The 20,947-nt window shown below is 42.6% G+C and overlaps 1 protein-coding gene across 2 annotated transcripts in view; it reads right to left on the bottom strand.

Annotated features, from left to right (window-relative positions):
• The window catches only part of LOC308091475 (zinc finger protein 609-like), a 40,657-nt gene that overhangs the window by 11,570 nt on the left and 8,140 nt on the right, over positions 1 to 20,947 (bottom strand). For both annotated transcript variants that reach the window (XM_080437109.1, XM_080437110.1), the window contains exons 2-4: positions 9,844 to 10,802; positions 1,740 to 1,965; positions 45 to 132 (exon numbers count right to left, since the gene is read on the bottom strand). In XM_080437109.1, the coding sequence (XP_080293235.1) occupies positions 45 to 132; positions 1,740 to 1,965; positions 9,844 to 10,638 (1,109 nt within the window). In that variant the 5' untranslated portion in view covers positions 10,639 to 10,802. The remainder of the gene's footprint in view (positions 1 to 44; positions 133 to 1,739; positions 1,966 to 9,843; positions 10,803 to 20,947) is intronic.

The raw sequence follows: 20,947 nt of genomic DNA, 5'->3' as shown, positions 1-20,947 counted from the left end.
GTTACCGCGGCAACCTTAGCAAGCATGCGTGCGTGCGTACGTACCTGGGGGGAGCCCAGTCATGCCGTGTACAGTCCAGCAGAGTTCCTACGTATGTCTTATTCCTCCAAGTTACATTCACCACCAACATACCTACACAAACAAAAGAAGGTCAGACAGACGTGAGTATAAGTGTACAGGTGGTCTATGAGCACATTGACCTACACAAACACATCCATACAGACGTGTACAGCTAAACATGGTTCCCACTACAGTGAGATGAAAAAAAAAATCTGTGAGTACAAGGTCTCAGGTGTGTGCAGGGAGGTGTGAAAGAGTGACTGTGTATTAGGCTATTTATGACGTATCTATGACGTGTAACCAATCCGACCACCACTGACTTAATAAAATTAAAGTTAAAATATTTTGGAAAATATAAAACATATTTAAAAGTGTGTATTTTCGGTTATCAGTCTAGCGGTTTGCAAGATTAGTCCCGGACAAACTCACAGACAGAGCTTCTAGAGGGCTCCTACAAAAAAACAATACCTCCTTTTCGCGCATGAACTCCACGTGTCTGATGGGCAGTTTTCGCACCACTCCCAAATCTTTGTCTATAGGCTTCTGGAATCAATTCGTAGGCCCGTAATACACGTTCACAACATCATATTTTAAACTCTGTTCTATTTGGCAAACTAGCGCATAGTTCTTGCGCCTTCCCCACCTACATCGTAATAATAATGGCCACATATCTTTTGGCCAATTTAAAGCAGAAGCAATGCACTCCAACGCATTAAAATATGAATCCACCTCACTCTCTAAAAGGTGGTACCAGTGCAAGTGCCCGCTTATATTAAAGCTACTAGTGGAAGAGGATGGCTGAGATTGTTTATCACTGGGAGCAACAGGCTGGGAGCAACGTGCTCAGCTTCCAACGCTCTCAACCGTAGCTTCATCACCTCCACCTCTAGCTCTTTGTTGCAAAATGTTTTAGTCTCTTTTATGTGCAACGATAAGAGATCCTCCCTTGACTGTTCAGGTTGTGAATGTGCAGATTGACTGGGTCGATTAAGGCGACCCGGTGGGGCAATGTTGGGATGAGCAGTGCGGGGCGGTGTGGCAGTACGCGGTACCTCTGTTCCCTCGTATGCCTCCTTATCCCGCACCTCGCCCCCCCCCCTCGGCCTCTTTTTTAAGAATGTTCAGAACCCAAGATATCGTGATCCAAAGATTTGCTGCTCCATTCACTCCTTGTTTAACTTATAACTGAAAAGGCTGTATCTCGCTTCCTAAGCACTTTTTTTTTACTTAAAAAAATAAATAAAATGCTGGCACAGTATGAACATATTTTTCTATTTCATTGGCACTGAGAGAGTTAAGAGGCACCTGCACATCCAAAAACTTGACCAACAATAACAAATTGTCCTTTCTACAACGGTTTAATTTCTCCCGTGAGGGACCCTTCGAAAAATCTAATTTATCCTCCATCCAATCCTTACCAAAACTGCCAATCAGATATACGAAAGTATATAAAAATGCACTTACTGCATGTACTACTATTCAATATTATGGAAAATATCACGTGAAAAGAAATGAGAATATTACTGATTATTCTATTATAATAAATTGGTCCCGACTTCTTTTGTATTTACCAAAGGCTAATTATTAGGAGCACTGAGCGCTATTAGTACAGCCCTCGGGAGCAGTTAGGGGTTGGGTGTAATGCTCAAGTACACTTTGACACATGCTCGTGCTCGTACCGTCCTCCGTCTCCTGCCAAACGATGCCTTCCAGGCTGACACTAGTGCCTGGCTCACAGGGTCCCAGGCATTCAGGCTCTGTAGACAGAGATACGTCGGCCGTGTTCACGGCCACAGAGCGCGTTCGCACCATCATCTGTTCACACGGCGAAGAAATGTCGCTGTTGGCAACAGGAGGCGGGAGGTGCAGCGGGGGAGGAGCAGGGGTGGACACGGGAGATTCCATCTGTGAAAGAGGAAAGGACAGGACAAAAGAGAGGAAGAGAGTAAAGATGAGGCGGAGAAATGACAATTTTCATATTTTAGGTTCAGGTTGACAGAACACCCAGTAGAACCACAGTCTGCTCAGAGTCAGTACCTTGCTCAAGGGCAGAATGACAATGTACACACACAATAAATAAACGTTTTTTTACCACCGCACTCTGACTGCTCTGGTGCGATATCCTCTTAGATCAACGACATTTATAAAAAAGAATGGGTTGCACTGGCAAGATTGAGTTTCCTTTCCCACTTACATGTCGAATGAACAAACGTTTCGGCTATCCACACTATCGAAGGCTGGATAGCCGAAACGCTTGTTCATTCAACATGTAAGAAATAAAAGAGGAAACTCGCTCTTGCCACTCACCCATTATTTTTATAAATGTATACGCACACACACAAACGTCATTCTACAGTTACCAAAATAGAAGGATGCCTTCGTCCATCATGTTTCGGGCGAAAGATGGGCAGTGACTCTGCTGTCCTGACATCAGTGGGAAGTTCATTCCACCACTGTGGGGCCAGAACAGAAAAAAGTCGTGACCGTGTAGATCGACCAGAAGGACCCTTGAGTGACGAGGCAATCAGTCACCACTTCGGTCTGCCACCTCGGGGCAGATGTCAGGACAGCAGAGTCACTGCCCATCTTTCGCCGCAGGCTGAAAACCCACCTCTTCAGGAAACACTACCCTTCCTCTTTACCTGGCCTACTTGTTGTTAACTAGTTGTACGAACTCTTGTTTTGTTTTATTGTTGTATTGTTTTATTGGATCTTGTTTAGTCGATACACTTATTTGTTTTAGCTCTCGCTCATTTGATTTTGCTATTTTGTCTCATCTGTTTAAGAAAGCAGGTAGTTGATATATTGCACTTTTACCTTAGCGCTAGGTATACTCTTGGTTGCTTGTTTTTGCAGAAAATGCACTTAAGACTTCTGGTGATTAGTAGTTTCGTTCCCTACCTATGTCGAATGCACTTATTGTAAGTTGCTTTGGATAAAAGCGTCTGCTAAATGACTAATGTAATGTTTGGATGTGCATATTGTGATGTCACATTTGAATAGACATCGCCATATCCTAGTTCACACTCTCTCTACTGTGTATATACAGTGTTTAGTGAATATAAGTCACCATCTGCCAGGCAGTGGTGTTCTAAATCAACCACACACACCAGTCCAACACATACTGGTTTACACAGTGTTACAATTATTTTAATCAGGGAATCACTTTATTATAATATAAGTATAATGAATGACAGAATAGAGGAATCGGAACTGTTAAAATCCTAACGGGTCCCAACCCCATGTCCCATCTTCCTTCATGCCCACTTTTCCCGTTACTGTCCCTTGACCTCCGTGGAAGGCGGTCTTTCGCGCCTAGGCCGGCCGTGGAGCGACCGACGGATCCAACGATCCCTCCCCCGCCACGGTAAGACCCACCGTTCGGGCGCTATCGCGCGTGGACGCGCGGTAGTCACATCAAGTGAAACCCAACCTTACCAAAACACAGAAGTTGACTGGCAGTCAATAAATAATGACTGCCATTTATATCATATCACTACATAAAGTTATATCATTGACCTATATGGAGTTACAGTATATCCACAATGATAACAAAAGGTTATGTCTGTATCAGAAACATACTTTGGACAGGTGAAAACTTTCGTTTAACTTGCAGAGTGATGCATTACTTCAAGTTCTGATAGTTCTACTAAATGTTCACATGAAATAATAATACTGTTTAGTGTTTCACGAGCGTGAAAAAATACATTCAGCTTGTAGTGACAGCGCTGCTCAACGCACGTTGAAAGGCTTGGATAAAGATACCACGGATTCATCAGTGACGTCCATGTTATGCGACACTTAAGTAGCACGGACGTACATCATTATACTCGAAAGCTGGTTATAAAGATATCAAGGATTTTTTAGTGATGTCACTGTTATACTTTTCTCCGCTGTGTGTAAAAGCCTGGTGACGCGAGGTTATAAACTCAACGTTGCCTGTGCATATTTGTACAATCCACATTCCCGGCCGCCACCTCGTGGATCGGTGCTACATGACGCACAGACAGGCAGACGTGGAACGGTGGTCGGGAACCCCTCCTCCAGAGCATGGAAAAGCAATAGCGCGGACGATGGGAAAAGAAGCCTCTCATTCAACCAATCGTCAAAAAGTCACGGGAACTCCCCCAATGTCATTCGAACCAATCACAACATCAGGAGGAGTCACGACCGTGCTCCTTTTTCCACAAGTAAATCTAGCCTGGGACACCATGCTGGTATCCAGTATACTATTAACTATTCTACGGTCCTACCTTGATTGAACAACCTTGTGACACAAGGAATGGGTGAAACATGTCCAGTACCAATTTCTTTACATATCCCACCACTGGCACTCACACATTATTGTGTGAAGAGGTAAAAGAGGAACATGCCGAGACGGGGACTCAGTACCCATGAAAAAGAAACAGTAGCAACGAGACAGTAAACTGGACGGGGTAGAACAACATGTTATGGTACGCAACTTTTGCGGAAAAACATGGATAGACAAATTTACCAAGGGCACAACCAACAGGTAATGGGGAGCAAATACTCAGTCAATGCACTGATAACATTGTGTCAGTGCATTTAATGCAACATGCAGTGAAGGAGCACTGCAATAAAGCCAAGCAGTTATGTTCAGATGAACACATTGCAGCTGAAACTTAGATACCACGTCACAAAATATATAATATAATGTAAACATGCAGGAACAGCATAGTGCATCTACCATAAAGACGTGTAAGAGCTATAGGAACGAGGTATAGTGTTCAGTCGGGTGGTGCACACTCGCGTATCTGTATTATACACACACACACAAATGGTGTGTATTACATATGGCCGTCATAAACATTTGTCCGGTAAATTGAACCTTATTGGTCACATTGGCAGGCCAAAGAAATGCCAACGGAAACCCCAGAGTTCTCAAACTCAGCAACACAGAGAAAACCAAGAGAAGAGAGAGATTGAGAAGAGAGAGTCTCTCAATTGAGGAACATGAAATGGGTTCTTGGCAGGAGAAAAATATGCCGTGGCCCCAATTCACTGTATTCACACTACATTCCTATGCGCGCACACACACACACCCACACCCACACCCACCCACAACTCTCTTGTTGGTTCAGAAATAAGCCTGGGGCCACTCCACTCTAATGGGCTCTGGAAAGGAAAGGCTGGCGTGTGCAATGACGGTGTTAGACCATATACAGCATTTCAACTCTTCTTTCATCCTAAACTTACATTTAATCAAGATCACATTTACAACTGGCTTTAACATACATCTCTAATCCCAGTCCCAGACTGTGTCATGATATTAATAAGCAAGATCACATTTACACCTGGTATTATACATCTCTTATCTTGTGCCAAGATATTAGACATTAAGGTTACGTTTACACCCGGTACCAACATAGATCTCCTATCCCAGACCATGTTTAGACAGAATTAATCAGTTCACATTCACTACTGGTATTCCTCATAATGTTTACGTTCATTTGGAAGAAGACAGAGTATAAGTAAATGATAATGAACAGCGAGACGGTCATCACTGAGAAAAAAAAACTGATGCAGGACCCGACGCAACGCAGATGCTTAAAAAAAACGCTAAACAACGCGCCTGATGACGTGCAACAACATGTTTGACATTACATGCATACACTTCCACATTTTGCGGGAGGAATACACAGAAGATACTGTATCTTTTCCCACACCATATAACTTATATGATCTCCTCACATCAGAAGAATGGGATATGATTAAATGTTTTCCATTGATTTTTTTGGTCAATTCTGTTAATACACTCATTATACTTCTGTATCCCTGTGTGTTTCACTTCAGACTACTCTACTGTAATGAGGCTACTGTTCAAAGGGTTTTATTTTGTACAGTACTGACCATCATCACATTAATGCTCGTCACCATCATCACATTAATGCTCGTCACCACGTGTTGCATACAATCCATTTGTCATGCCAGACACCTGCAGGCATGCCGACAACATGCAGGTAAGTTTGTTACTACAGAGAAATGGCAAAACAGATGTACATGGCTTTATATTTTGAGATAATTGCAAACCGCTTCTCATAGGCTAATCATCATACTGATTTAGAACTCATTTCTGTCACGTCAGGTCATGCTTGCCTTCACATTAGAGTTCAGTTTAAGGTCTATTGTTCTGTGTTCATTTCAGTTTACCTTTTTCCATTGTAGTAATGGAAAAAGGTAAACCAAAATGTAAATGGAATGGGACTCGACATTATTTGCTTACTGCTATAGATTACTCTATTTACCATAATAAAGTAATAGAGGCCTTTCATAAGCTAATCAATGAAAAAGTGCGTTATGACTGGCTACAAATTTCAAGAACACCTCCATAAAGAGTGTGATAAACCATTTAATCCATTATGTATGACCCCTGGTCCACCCAGCCTTTATTCTGCCCTGGCTCCACCCCAGGATCCTGGTCTCTGGCTGGCTACTGTTTCCTCCCAGCTGGACATTGTAGACAATTGTGGACACCCTGATATATCCGATTATTAAAACTAAAACTAAATGAGGAGCAAGAGGGGGATACTGGTGGACAAGTCCTGACTTCCACATTGAAGAAAGTACAAAATACAAAATTATGCTACATAATGCTAATCACAACTTATCTGAACCCAAAACCTTGGAGGCAATTTTATCAAATGGAACAAATACTAAGCTGTAAATCACACAAATATTTGTACATAATACATCACTGATGAGTAAAAGTTTATATCATTAATATTCTGTTGATCGATTGATTATCTTTTCACCACTACTTTGGGGAAAGAGGGACAAATAACTGGATGCTAGACGGTAGGACACAGAGCACACACACAACAGCAGTTGTTTGAGGAGAGAAGTCTTACCTGGAGGCACCATTCATAGACAACAGCCTGACTAACACACATGCACTCATGCACACTCTTCAGACTGACAACACACACAGAGAGAGAGAGAGAGAGAGAGCACCCTGGAGAGGGTGTGAAGTGCTTGTAACCTTGGTGACACCTGTGCTCGAGCTGTCAGCCAATTAACCGTGTGTGTGTGTGTGTGTGTGTGTGTGTGTGTGTGTGTGTGTGTGTGTGTGTGTGTGTGTGTGTGTATCATTCTCAACAACAGTAGAGATAACCTACTCAACGTTAGAGCTGCAACAGTCCATTATTTTCGTAGTGATTAGAAAATAAATCGATTGAGTTCTTTTTCAATTAATCAAGAGGCGCTTATTTTAATCGTTTTATTTTTTACCGTCAACAAATCGATTAAGCACTTTAGATCTATTTCATACTTTTTCGCACAACGGTGTCAAGCAAAAATAGAGAAAATTGCAGATGCACAAGGCAAGCTCACAAACGTAACACATTGTGGCTTTTTCGCTATATGTTTAAGTTTTGGAATTGTTTTTAAACTTTTTTCATCTATAATGACATGCCGCAAATGGGATGAGTACTAAGCGATTATTTTATTAAATTATGCATTATTATTTATTCAAGTCGATTAAATTGATTAGTTTGATTAACTGTTGCACTTGCACCCCTACTCACTCTCAGCTTCTAGAGCTGTAAACAACTCTAGTGGAAGCTGTAGTACTGTTACTACAAACTGTCCTGTTATAATCTAACACCCCTCACTCTGAGGCACAGCTGAACTCTGACCTTTAGCTGGGGTCACACCGTCTCTCAGAATGTTCTGCAACTCTCCAGGCAGGAGACAAACACACACACTGACGACACTGAAACAAGCATGCAGACACACTGAAACAAGCATGCAGACTGACGAAGCAAATCAGCCTGTTCCTTGAGAAGAGATCCATCCGCAATGAAACACTTCAATAACAACAACAGACTGCATTTAGCTACACAAAGACAGGATGCGTGTGTGTGTGTGTGTGTGTGTGTGGTTATTCACGGCTGGAAACAGGAATCTTCAGATCATTTTGGAAAAGGAAAAACGGAGGAATTTGTGAGGAATGTGAGCTGGACAGTGTTGAAGCAGAGCAGCTGTGTGTATGGCTGTAGTCATCACACGCACACTCACACTGCTCAGGGAACACAAGACAATAGAGTTTTGGGAGAGTGTCAGCGTTGGACAGTGTTCCATTTTAAAGCTCAGTTCTGTCATCAGGTCACAGATTGTGACAAATCAGAGGCCAGTTGTAGACCAGTTGAATGTGGACCAGGTACACCCACAGTGTGGAGAGGAGAGGTCTGTTTAAGAGCCTGTTCTCATGTGAGAACTACTGGATCACATGGGAGATTACACATCAAGAGACCCATTTAAATGAGACTGTGTGCGCACGCACACACACACACACACACACACACACACTTGCAAATGAACACATACAGCTTGTCATCACTAATAAAAGAAACGTCATGTTTACAAGAGCAACTGTGTGTGTGTGTGTGTGTGTGTGTGTGTGTGTGTGTGTGTGTGTGTGTGTGTGTGTGTGTGTGTGTGTGTGTGTGTGTGTGTGTGTGTGTGTGTGTGTGTGTGTGTGTGTTAGAGGGAGAGAGAGATGTAGGTTTGTAGAGCTGTGCCCTCTTCCACTTGACTGCACCAGGAAAGCTGTGTGTTGACTGGTTGAGGAATGTGGCTCAATACAATAAGACCAGTCACACTACAGAACACACACAGTGAGGGGATGTGAGGCCTGCATGTGTGTGTGAGTGTGTGGGTGTGTGTGTGTGTAAGAGTGTTATGAGAGTGCGAGTGCCACTTAATCCTGGTTCTTGGTTCTTTCCCTCCACAGCCCATCTGTGTGTGAACATTGAACACAAATGTTCACCTCCACAAACACCTGTTTGATGTCCATGAGTGGAAAATCTCAACCACCGCAGGGACTAGTCATACAAACAGTTCTATACAGTATGTACTCATAGCGCCTTCATGTGGTGTTGGATTTACAATCTACATGAGTTTCCCACCAGGAAGTACCACATGAACGCATCATTTTGGATGATTAAGTCGGGTAAAATCTGTGTTGCGGATGCAACACAAATTGGGGTTTCATTTACTCAAGCATTATAGGCATTTTTGCTTATCAAATGGTCAGAAATAACAGCGGGTCGGTGAAGGACGCTGGCAAGGCATCCGTGAAGAAATGGAAAGTAGTTTCTGATGCATGTGCGTGTGGTCAACCCCAAACCGTGGAAAACATCATGAGATGTAGCTATGCTCCACAATGTACTGGAGATGACCTGACCGAACTGAATGCAGCTGCAATCGCCAGTGCTAACTACTGGAAAGATGTGATATAGAAGATGGGAGGACACGAGGAAGAAGAACAGGAAAATGTATAGATTTCTGATAAATAAGGTAACACAGACTCATTGCGTTTACTGACAGTAAGGAGATGGACTCATCATGCTTACTCTCATGCATAGTCACCTGCCAAAAGCACATTCTGAGTACCTTGTTTGTTTGAATTTTGTCAACATTTGTAAAAGAAATATTGGGTACCCACTAAACTTTCCTGGAACCCACACAAATGACTACCTGAGGACTCACTACATTTAAAACATATTAGGTTCACATATCACCATTTAGAAATGTACAACTGAAAAAGACACTCAGCCAATCCACTTTTTTTCTATGGGCCAAAGAAGTGATGGAACTCAAACCACAGCAAGCTGGCAGAGAATTCACAATGTTATAATAATGATATACTAGTCATTTATACTGTGAGAACAGGTAAGGGTTGACCAAGTGTCTTGCTCAAGGACATTTTGATAGGAAACAAGGAGGACACACTTGTTACAATGCAACAGCAGAATTTCTTACCGTGTCACTAATGGCTTTCATCAGGTTTCGACCTTCCGCTGTCTCTCCATCCTCTGGTTCGCTACTAGCAGCCATGTTTTGTCCCAGTCCAGTCTGTTCCACAGACATACCACCCAGAACCTCAACCCCGGACCCCTCTGGGTTCTGAGGGCTGGGTTCGAATGGGGCCCCACCGCCACGAACATTGGCCCCTAGAGGCAGACCAGGGGCCACCGGTTCCTTGTCAGAGTTGACCCCTGCTGGCAACACTGAGTCAAGCTTGTCCTTCTTATTTTTCCCCGTCCCCCCTTCTTTGTCTTTCTTGGCGGTGGGGAGGGTACGAGAGGCTTTGTTGCCACTCTTCTCCGCCCCCTTCCCAGCGGGAGGGTTGGAGTTCTGGTTTGGCCCCGTGGGGCTGGTGGAGTCCCCTCCCTGAACCCTGCCAGGGGGGTCCTTCTTGGACCCGTCAGCTCCAGGGTTCTTGGCCCCGGCCTCCTTGGAGTTCTTACTGCGTTTGGATTTAGGTTTTCCGTCTTTGCCCTGGGCTGCCACGGCGCCTGCAGGGCTAACAAACTTTATATTGTCAGACAAGGTGGCTACAGCGTTGGGAGGAGCCGCTATACCTCCTCCACCACCACCTCCACCTCCTCCTTCCTTGCTCCCAGACATCTCCAGCTTGTCTTTCTCTAGGTCTGCGTCCAAGTCGATGATCAGATTGCCCACGCCGATGTCCCACTCATCCCCGCTGTCGTACGTCTCCACCGCACCCGCGTCCACACCTTTCCCGCCTGTAGGACCGCTACTGCTGAGGGACATCTTAGAGGGAGCGGCCCCAGGCAGCCAGCCTACGGTCTGAGGACTCACCCAGACCTACCAGCCAGCCTACGGTCTGAGGACTCACCCAGACCTCCCAGCCAGCAAGGCTCCCGTCAGCCTCAGGGCTGACTCCCACTGCCCTGCCCAGTTCCCCACATCTCCATCTGCAGGGACAGAGGACAGACAGACAGTTAGGTACAAGTTAGGCCACGACCACGAAGTAATCCAACGTTTCATCATCATAATCATTTTCAGCTGGTGTTTGAATGAGAGGAGCCACACTCGCGGTCTCGCACATGCACAGTCCCAAGCTTTGTGTCTGCATTTTGAGCTGTAGTAATATGTATATACCATGCCCTGTATTCAGACAAAATAAATGTACTGCATTTTAGGGTTTAGGGTTCCTATATCAGCCAACCAGAGAGCTCTATCTCCTCTCCGCCAGCCTGCTGCTACCCGCAGTCAAAAGCCGACCGTATACGTCCGAGCTTGCTCAGTCGACTTTCAACGCTTCCCTACAACTTTCGACCCGGCGCGATAATGTACCCACCGGCCAATGCAGCCATTTAATAGCAGATTTTTGGCTACAGACTTTTTCCAACGCTTACCGCCGCCGGTGTGGTGGAGAGCTACCTTAAAATGTCATGTCAATGCATTCCCGCTAAAATATCACAATTCTATTTCTTCTAAATGATATTTTACACACACAGCAAATAAATATTGTTCTATTCAATAATTGAATAATAACAAATAATTGCCCAGTTGAAACTATTTTGAGATTACTTCCATCTGTGGAACTGACGTTCCCAAATCTGACTTCCACCTGGTAACATTGTTCTCGACATGAATCGTCGTGATCCGCTGCCATTTTTATAGCAACATGGACAGGCCAGATGTGATCACTACAGCCCATCTCCCCAATAATATGAACCCCATTGTAGCTTCCCCATTGTAACAGGAGAGAGTAGTTGATCAAATTAAGACGATACAAACATACAGTGTGTCGACTGATGTTTCCTATTTCAATAGATGCTAGCTATGCTATGCAGAACATACATGTACCATGTTATTTAGAAAAAAAACATACTGGTTGCTTATCCACAGATGGCAAGTGTTATTTTGAAATAGCATGTTTAGATAGACGTCAGGTTTGCGTCTTGTTTACCTGGTATCCTAGTTACTTGTAGCACTTAATTGATTTCTTTGCACTCTATTTACTTTGACCATTTACCCTGTCATTGGTTGAGTAGGGTTCATGCCATTTACGCTCTGAATGATTGCGTCTGCTAAATGCCAAAATTGTACATCTTTGATCAATTGTTGTTCAACAGGTTCCTGTATGTTTTCCGTTTTAAAAATAAAATTGTATACGTCTTTCCACTGAAAATGTGTTGAACCATGATCTATACGTACTAGACCAAGACTTTAGTCAGCTTTTACAATCCGAGACACAATACAATAAATGTGAGACACAAGGTTCGTCACGGTGTTGGTTTTTAGCCTAACATTGCCTTAAATGGGTTAAAATATAAAATTGCCAACTGCTTATTCAAATCAACCTGCTGCTTCTCCATTTGATTGGTTGACCCACCAGATGTGGATGATCTGATCTATGAACTGACGGTGAATCTATTGTAGTTACATGACTAGAATGACAAGAGTTGAATTTCACCAAGTCTACTGTCCATACTGGTTGGCCAGGACTTATCTTCTGGTCAGGGAATAAGTGAGTGGATTGATTGGTGTAAACATTTATTCGGTCTCCCTACCAGCTTGAACAATCTCTCACACACACAGTATGGGAGATACTTCTTAACCAGTCAGTTTTTAATGCGTTCCACAAAGACCTTTTCTTTGGCATATTGCATATGAAAAACATCAAAAGGACCTCCAGTCACTCCACTTGTTTAATTGACTTCAGCAGGAAAGTATGGTTAGCTCTCTTAGTGTGTGTGTGTGTGTGTGTGTGTGTGTGTGTGTGTGTGTGTGTGTGTGTGTGTGTGTGTGCTTTCTCTGCTACTCTAGTCCATGTTTGCTTCACAACTCTCCCACTCTCATCTCACTTTTCTCCTCTCACAGTAGATAATGCTCAACTCTCTGTAAGTCCATCTGTCTCTTTATCGCTCAGTTTCTCCATCTCTGTCTGGGTGACAGATGTTTTCTTTGCTAAATGCTGTCATTTGAACATAATTCAGTCAGTCAGTCAGTCATGGACACACGCAAAAGACTCGTTGAAACGTCAATAAGCCCCTGAAATCAGAGCACGTGAGAGTGAATGAAAGAAGACTAACTACAAATGTGTGTAAGAAGAAATGTATACTTGTATCGTGACATTTGGTTTTCAGATATTGTATTGACAAAAACAGTCAGTTTCTTTTTTTACTGACATTAGGCCAATCTTAATTTCTTTGTTCAGATTGCATAAAAGTAGTGCTATGATGTTGGATGTTACAAGGACTGGGATAAGGTATTGATATTTTATCAACAACAGTTTACATGTGATCGTGGCTGTGGTGCATTTTGTTTTGTTCAGATGGCGGCCATGACGTCACAAAATAATTGACATGTGGGAACGCATCTACAAATGTCTTCTAAAATCTTACAGTTTTCTGAAAACCGTATGTTGCTATAATATCAGTGGTTCTCAAACTTTTTCATGTCAAGGACCACCCAAAATGGTATGCATTTTGTCATGGACCTCCATCTCAAAATATTTTGTTCCAGGGATCCCCAGAAGCAAAGATTTAAGTTACAAATGTTCGCTTTAAAAAATATATATTCAAAGATTTGCACAAATTTTCATGATTTTTCAAAGATAGAAGATCTACAATCTCATAGCGCGGCACTCGGTGCCGCACTATGAGCTTGTATATCTGCTATTTGTAATAGCCAAAGTATAAAATAATGGTTATATATTAAATCTAAAATAACACAGATGCGTTCCCAGATTGAATGGGTTAAAAAAGATTGATTGCATACAGACGTGTAGCTTCTACAGGAGCATATAGCATCGTTCAGGTTGAAAAATTTGGGCTGAAAATAGCTGACTGGTAAGCGGTAATGCTAAACTGAGACTGGTTACAGAGCATAACTGTGTGGGTTCATTTTGGCTTCCATAATAAAGAAGGCACTTCATTTATACTGACTGGCGGTGTCACTTGCCAGAAAGAATGGATCTACACGCAAACAACGTGATAGATCAGATCCAGAACTTGAAGCCAACATTTACACGATAAGAATGTGTCCTGATGGTGATGGAAACGTTTTTTCTTTTTGCAAGTGACACTGCCGTGAGTACGGGTTGACACTAAAGGTGCGTTCAGACCGAAAATTTAAATATTGTGACAATATTGTGCGAGGTGACAAGTGTTCATTCGCGTGTTCAACTAATCGTCGCCTCTTCATGCAAGCTGTGACTTTGCTGTCAATCACTGTACACATACTCCGAAAACAGTACTGAATTCTAAGCACAAAGCAGTGTGTGAAAAAAGAAACATTGAGCAACTACAATCTATTTCATGATTAAAATATAGATCGAGCTGTCAAAAACACACAACGACCGCGTGTTTTCCTTCATCCCGGCCAGGAGCTGTACCTCCTAGGGACCTACTGAGCAGGACCTCCCCACTCAGCAACATATTGTCACGCCGTGGGAAAAGATTGGGGGGGCTTGTTTTGTCTGCAGGGCAGCACATACAACCGATGTACACAGGGAGGGACTCTTATATCGTTTATGAGCAGCAAAATCGGTTCCGGTGTGTCTCACGGTGCGTTTTAACAGCGGGCGATTCAGGATAGTATTTTCCGGAAGTGTACTATATGTCTATGAGAGCCAGCAACTACTGGCGATAGGGCGAAGTGGGCGGGGGGGCGATGAAAGATGGATTTTCTTTATCTTTTGGACGATGTCGCCCGGCGATCGCCCGAGTCGCCCACTGTTAAAACGTACTGTCAGAGTTGTGTTTCCCGTGTTGCTGGTTCTCGGTCTGGAGCGAAGATACCGAAGCAATGAAACACTTGTTTCGCATCGCCCCGTTCACGCCGCTCGATGCAATGTTGCGCCAAGTCCCGTCTTTGCATTGACTTTGTATGTAATACATTTACATTTTCACTTCCGGTGGGAACACCCCTTAAAAAGGATCCCTGGCTACTAAGTCAAATATGCCTTATTAAAAACACCGTAAATAGAACTATTTCTAAAATAGATATAATATTTAAAGGTGTTTTTTTTTTTAGCCAGTTATTTTTGTATCCCCTTTTTCTCCCCAATTTAGTCGTTATGCCAATTGAATGCTCCCCACACACATTTCTGTGTCGTCACTGCCATCGTATCCTACGGACTCATCTGCCAGTGAGGAGGACGTAGAGCCTTCGTCCTACTCCTCCCGCCCAACACTCGCCGCTGACAGGTGCCGCCCCAGCCCATAGGACTACGTGCAGTGGAAAATATCACCCTCCTCGCCCAGCTTTTCTCCCCCGAACACGGGCCAATTGTGTTAGTGTAGACGCTCGACAAAGCCGGATGCACCACGGGGGATTCAAACCCACAACCTCTGTGGTCTGTGGCGCCACCCGAGCGCCTCTAAATATTTTATATTTTGTGTTTTACATTTTGAATTTGTGTTATTGAGGTCAATTATAATGTATTAAGGCATATTTTTGCTTATTAGCCAGGGATTCTAAGGGTTGCCCTATTGCCCGGGGCAAGTAAATTAAATAGTTGGGCAAATGGAGTTTGTCGAGCTGTTTGAGTGTGTGTGTTCTGCGCAAGTGCGCTGAAGCTTGATGCAGCATATACCTCTCCTTTTTTACGATCCAAGTTAGATTCATCAAAAACACCCATCCTTGGTTCTGGTGACTCACCCTGCCCTCCTAATGCGTGAGGGGGCCGTGTTTTTTCAATTACTTTTTTCATTTATTTTTTATATATTTTTTGGAAAATGAAAACAATAAAATACAATAACAATTTTAAATAAAATAAATGAAAAAAGTAATCGGAAAAACACGGCCCCCTCACGCATTAGGAGGGCAGGGTGAGTCACCAGAACCAAGGACGGTGTTTTTGATTAATCTAACATGGTTAAAATGGAGTTTGAAGTTACAATGGGTATGTATAGGAAGGGGGGCGTGTCTGATAAAATGAATATCAAATATCTAAATAATTAATCAAGCAACTTAAACTGTCTGGGGGGTTCACAAAGGCCTGAGTAGATGATAAAATGACCAAAAGTTTTTTTGAAAGTGAAATACCCCTTTAAGTCCAAGTTAGTCTCCAAAGGAGGTGTCAGCGACGCCACATATCAGTACAGTTTAGCGTGATTAATTTAAGACATAAAACAACAAGATCAAGTGAACACGATCTTTGGGCAAGTACAGGTCATGTTCTACTTGCAAGTGCTACGGGCAAGTGCTTTTGAAACCTTAGTGTCAACCTGTTAACCCCTGCGACACGCCTAATTCATGCTCCGTCATACCACGGTGTCGCACACCGGAAATAGCTGATCTACAAGCTGACAACGCCTTGGAAGCTCAAGCTATGGGTTGTGAGCTTGTAGGTCGGCTATTTTCGGTGGGCAACACCATTGTACGACGGAGTATAAATCAAGCTTAAATTTGCCTTTAGTCAATACATTATCCCATCCATTTATAAAGATATGGGACCTGTCAGTGCAGTAAAGAATGAAGGCTCCTGGAATAGCCTACAATGGAGCAGAGTATACAGTATACAATACATAATGGTGGTGTGAGTAAACAAAAAATGAGATAAATACAATCGCAATGTATTACCTTGCTTACAATATTGTAATACATTGAATCGTGACCGCTGTATCATGACAAGTATCTATTCCTATCGCCAGATTCTTGCCAATACACATACAGCCCTAGTCATCCTACAGTAGTCTGGGTCACCACTAAAGGAAGTCTGCACCAACAGCATTACAACCTAATGTCTAAAATAAACTGAGCCATATTAGGCAGTCTGCTACAGAGTGTAGTAACAAAAAAGGCAAGTTGGCATTATGCACACAGACAGGAGAAAGTTTGTCCACTGAGAAAACAGACGGAGAGAAGCAGTCAGTTTAACTATCTACCTACACAGCAGCAGACAGCCAAACCAACTACTAACATTAATAATATCCGAGTCTTATCAGCAACATTACAACCAACCAAGAATTACAGCCATGTATCTGATGCCATTATTCAGATTGCTTTACAGATGATTTAAGAGGTGGGGCTTCAGTGGAAATCAGCCTGGATTAGTTTTACAGTGTAACATGGCTAATATTATACATAATGTTGTCGCTCTCGGGCAGAAACCTTGTATATCCATATTTCAATTTTGTGTTATTTGGAAAATAAATGCCCTACTTCAGTGTCGCACAAAATCAGATCTACAAGCTCACAACGGGACACGTTGTGAGCTTGTAGACGTCCACCGGACGTGCATTTATATCGGCTATTTTTAAACGTTTTTAAAATAATAATAAAAGGAACGGTTTTGGACATACAAGGTTTCCGCCCAACAGCTATGATATTATGTGTAGATTAGTACTGACTCACTCAATACGAGGCGGCATTAAACTCACAGAAGAGGAGTGTGATTGTCACATGTACACAGATGTATGCTTCACTTGTGCGGGTCATATGAACATGTTTGTTATTGGAAACCTCTGGCAATATGGACTGCTAACTAAGAATATTTGATATCTTAATAATACAGGTTAAAAACGAGAACATGTTAAAGGGGGATAACAACCAATAATACAAGCCCTACTCAGAAATGTGATTAAAGTACTATGACTTTCCATAAATAATACACAACAACATTGTGGAAATGTATCGATTCTAAGATGCATCACGATTAGTTTACTTATGCTTGTTGATTTTGATAAACAATAATCAGTAAATGCCTATAATAACTAAATAGGTAAAGGTAAATAATAAAAAACTGTCAGGTAAGTTCAGAAGATTTACATCATAATGCAATCTAGAAGCCAAGAAAGGACAACAATTATGCCATATGACGATATTACGAATACATTCCAGACAGTATCTAGGCTCTCACAATATCGATATAATGTCCATATATTGCCCAGCTTTAAGTGGAGTCATTCAGAGACTTGCAACCAGAAGTGGTGTTGAAGTAGAAAATATTAGGTCAGTCAGACTGCTGACTGGATCTTCTATACTGGACACATTCTGCTGACACAGGCCAATCAATACCAGTCCAGTATACTGAGACAGGACGCCAAATGATAGCCCCACACCACACACACACAAATATAGACTTAGACATATACGCAGTACGCACCTGCACTGAAACACAAAGAACTTGCAGACGTATACACCCTGCTCACACACACACACACACACACAGTGCTGTAATGTAAGCTACTTCCCATAGTAGAGGTCAGTGTGTTATTGATTGTGTCTGCAGTGTACTTCCTATCAGACGGCCACACAACCTCTCAATAGAAGACAGACTGAGACAGCAGTATACAATAACACACATTATTCCAACTAAAAATAAACTCATCCTAAACGCAATATTTAAACAAAGCAGATGTGGGACCTGAGGTTGATAGGCATTTAAGAACGTTTCCATCAAAGTCAGCGGCACATTGTGTTTTCACAATCTGGAGGAGACTTAAGATTGTATTAATGAAGCCAGAGATGCTTATGTTTTTGTACAAATATTAAAGGGATAGTAGTTTTACAATGGGATAAATATTGTCTCTCTTCATGCTACAGCAATATGAAATAGAAGCCCCTAATCAAGTCGATAAATGAGGATAAAACCACCCCAAATATGAAATTGAGTAGTGAATGCTGCTGACAGGTGAGGTGGGCATGACATGGTCTCAGGGGGAGCCCCTTTTAATTTGTAGGCCTATTAATTAACCCACAATGTATATTGAGTTTTACTCTCTTTATACCCTACTTGCATAATGGGGATTTTTGATATGTTGCCCTGTTATCTGACTTTTTCCATTGTTTCTTCTCCATTTGTATGACTAGGCTATATTTTGTAACTGCAAATCGTTGTAGCTTGTACGGAAAATTATTTCTACTGGTTTGTTCCTTCTTCATTTACAAGGTTTGCACTTTGTGGGTCTTCGGTGATTTGGATGGGACGCTTGACCAACTCCATTGACAAGCAAAGCTATATGATCGCACACCAGCTGTTAGAACAGTGGTTTTCAAACTATTTCATGTCAAGGACCCCTGGGGGTCCCCAGAACCCACTATGAGAACCACCTTCCCTCTAGGAAGGCCTCAGTCTCTCCCAAAATCCTTGCTACTAACGTTTGGAACATGTCACATATGCCCATGTTCTCTCATAGTTCCAGTTTTGGCTTTGAATGCAGCCACTTTATCTGCCAACTTAAATCCAGTCGCCCATTCCTAAATGTGCTGCCAAGCATGGCCTTTTTTTCCTGCAGCAGTTCACGTTATTCAAATACATACTGTAACTAAATCAAACAGTGATCTCCCCCATAGCGCTGACTTGGAAATTATGTCAAATGTTTATTCCATAATTTATATTTGGTCATCATTGTACCTTACAGGAATGTGCTGGGTTGGAAAAATTGCGAGAGACTGGACAGAGGACTGCTGTTTTACAGATACATAATGGGCAAAAAGAATATATATATACCGTATATACTATATATATATATAATCAGATATCTCTCGTGCACATTCATCCAGGCAGAGGTGCTGGTAGGCATGATAATGTACATGGGGAAAAAAAACACTGCTTCTCTCAGGACTTGTTAATGCTTAATTTTTTATCATTCTGCACATAGGGCAAATCATTTTATATAAATATATATATAAATAAAAATGCTTTCCGTGTGGACTGGCGTCGCGCACCACCGGTGAATAGTCTACGGACCCCAGGTTGGCGATCCCTGATCCAGGAAACAAACTGGGTTGGGCTGGGTCAAATAACAAATACCACAATATTATTACCTCCTAGACATTGATATTGTGACATTATTGTGGGGATGACTACGATTTTTGATAAATAATTATCAGTAATGTAAAATAAAATAATAAAACCGGTAAAAGAGTCGGGCAAGTTCAGTTTGCTGTAGCGAAGGCTTTAAAACCAGGAAGAGACAACATTTAGGCCATATATTATAAATCCAGTCTCTAATCTCATACATTGATATAATATAAACTTATTGCAGAGCCCTACCTCAATCAATCTGTTCTGGAGACACCCTCTTAGTCTTTGTTCATCTTTCTCTCACTTTTAGGCGGTGTAGCCGCCCCTATAAGTGGGGTTGGGACACCTCATTAGTATTAGTTTCCTGCACTGTGATTGGCCCACTTGGCCCACTTTCCTGTACTGTGATTGGCTGACTCTATTGGCTGACTCTATTCAGCACTGTGATTGGCTAGCGAGACACATGACATTAATAACCTATAAATAGGATTATGCACTTATGCACTAATAACCTATAAATAGGATTATGCCTATAAATAGGATTATGCACTTCCAAAAATCTTTTTTTTGGAAGTGAGCTTCCATCACTATGATGACCACTGTGATGACCACACCGCCCACTTCACACTGGGTGTGATTTTTATTTTATTCTTCGTTCTCTCTCTCTCTCTCCTAACCCTCCAGCCCCTCTCTTACAGTCACTGCCTTTCACATCTCCCTCTTCTCCTGTCTTTTACAACCCGATCGCCAGAGGAAACGTTCTGATTGAACGTTTTTCAAATTCCGTGCATAGACAACTGGAAAACCCGAAAATCCGTGCATAGCCGCCTCGCATCTCCCCCATTGTGACTAAACCATTTCGGAGGCGCGCAGTCTCAAGGGAATTGTCGCCACGTAAGGGGCCACCGAGCGAGCTAAAGCGAGCGAGTTGCCGTCCCGAACGTTGCGACATTCCCTTGTGCCTACTCAGCGCCGTTTGAGTTATGTACCGATAGACACAGAATCGTAAATTTTGTTGTGGGGACTGCTCTGCTTCCGGGTTTTTCCGGGTTGCGACTGGTTACGCCCACCGTGGGACTCGCCGTACATATGCACGGAATTTTGGGGTTTCTAGGCGACTATGCACGGAATGACATGCACTGGATCCGTGCAATGTATACTAATTCTCTGGCGATCAGGCTGGTCTTTTAACCCATTCAAACCGGGAACGCATCTGTGTAACCACTTTATCCATATTTTATACTTTGGCTATTCAAAAATAGCAGACATACAAGCTCATAGCGCTGCACCGTGTGCCACACTATGAGCTTGTAGATCTGCTATTTTTGAAATATCATGACATTTTGTGCAAAT

This window comes from Gymnoscopelus braueri, assembly GCF_963280865.1.
Source record: "Gymnoscopelus braueri genome assembly, chromosome: 9".
Classification (NCBI taxonomy): Eukaryota; Metazoa; Chordata; class Actinopteri; order Myctophiformes; family Myctophidae; genus Gymnoscopelus; species Gymnoscopelus braueri.
This window is presented reverse-complemented; position numbering and strand designations above follow the sequence as displayed.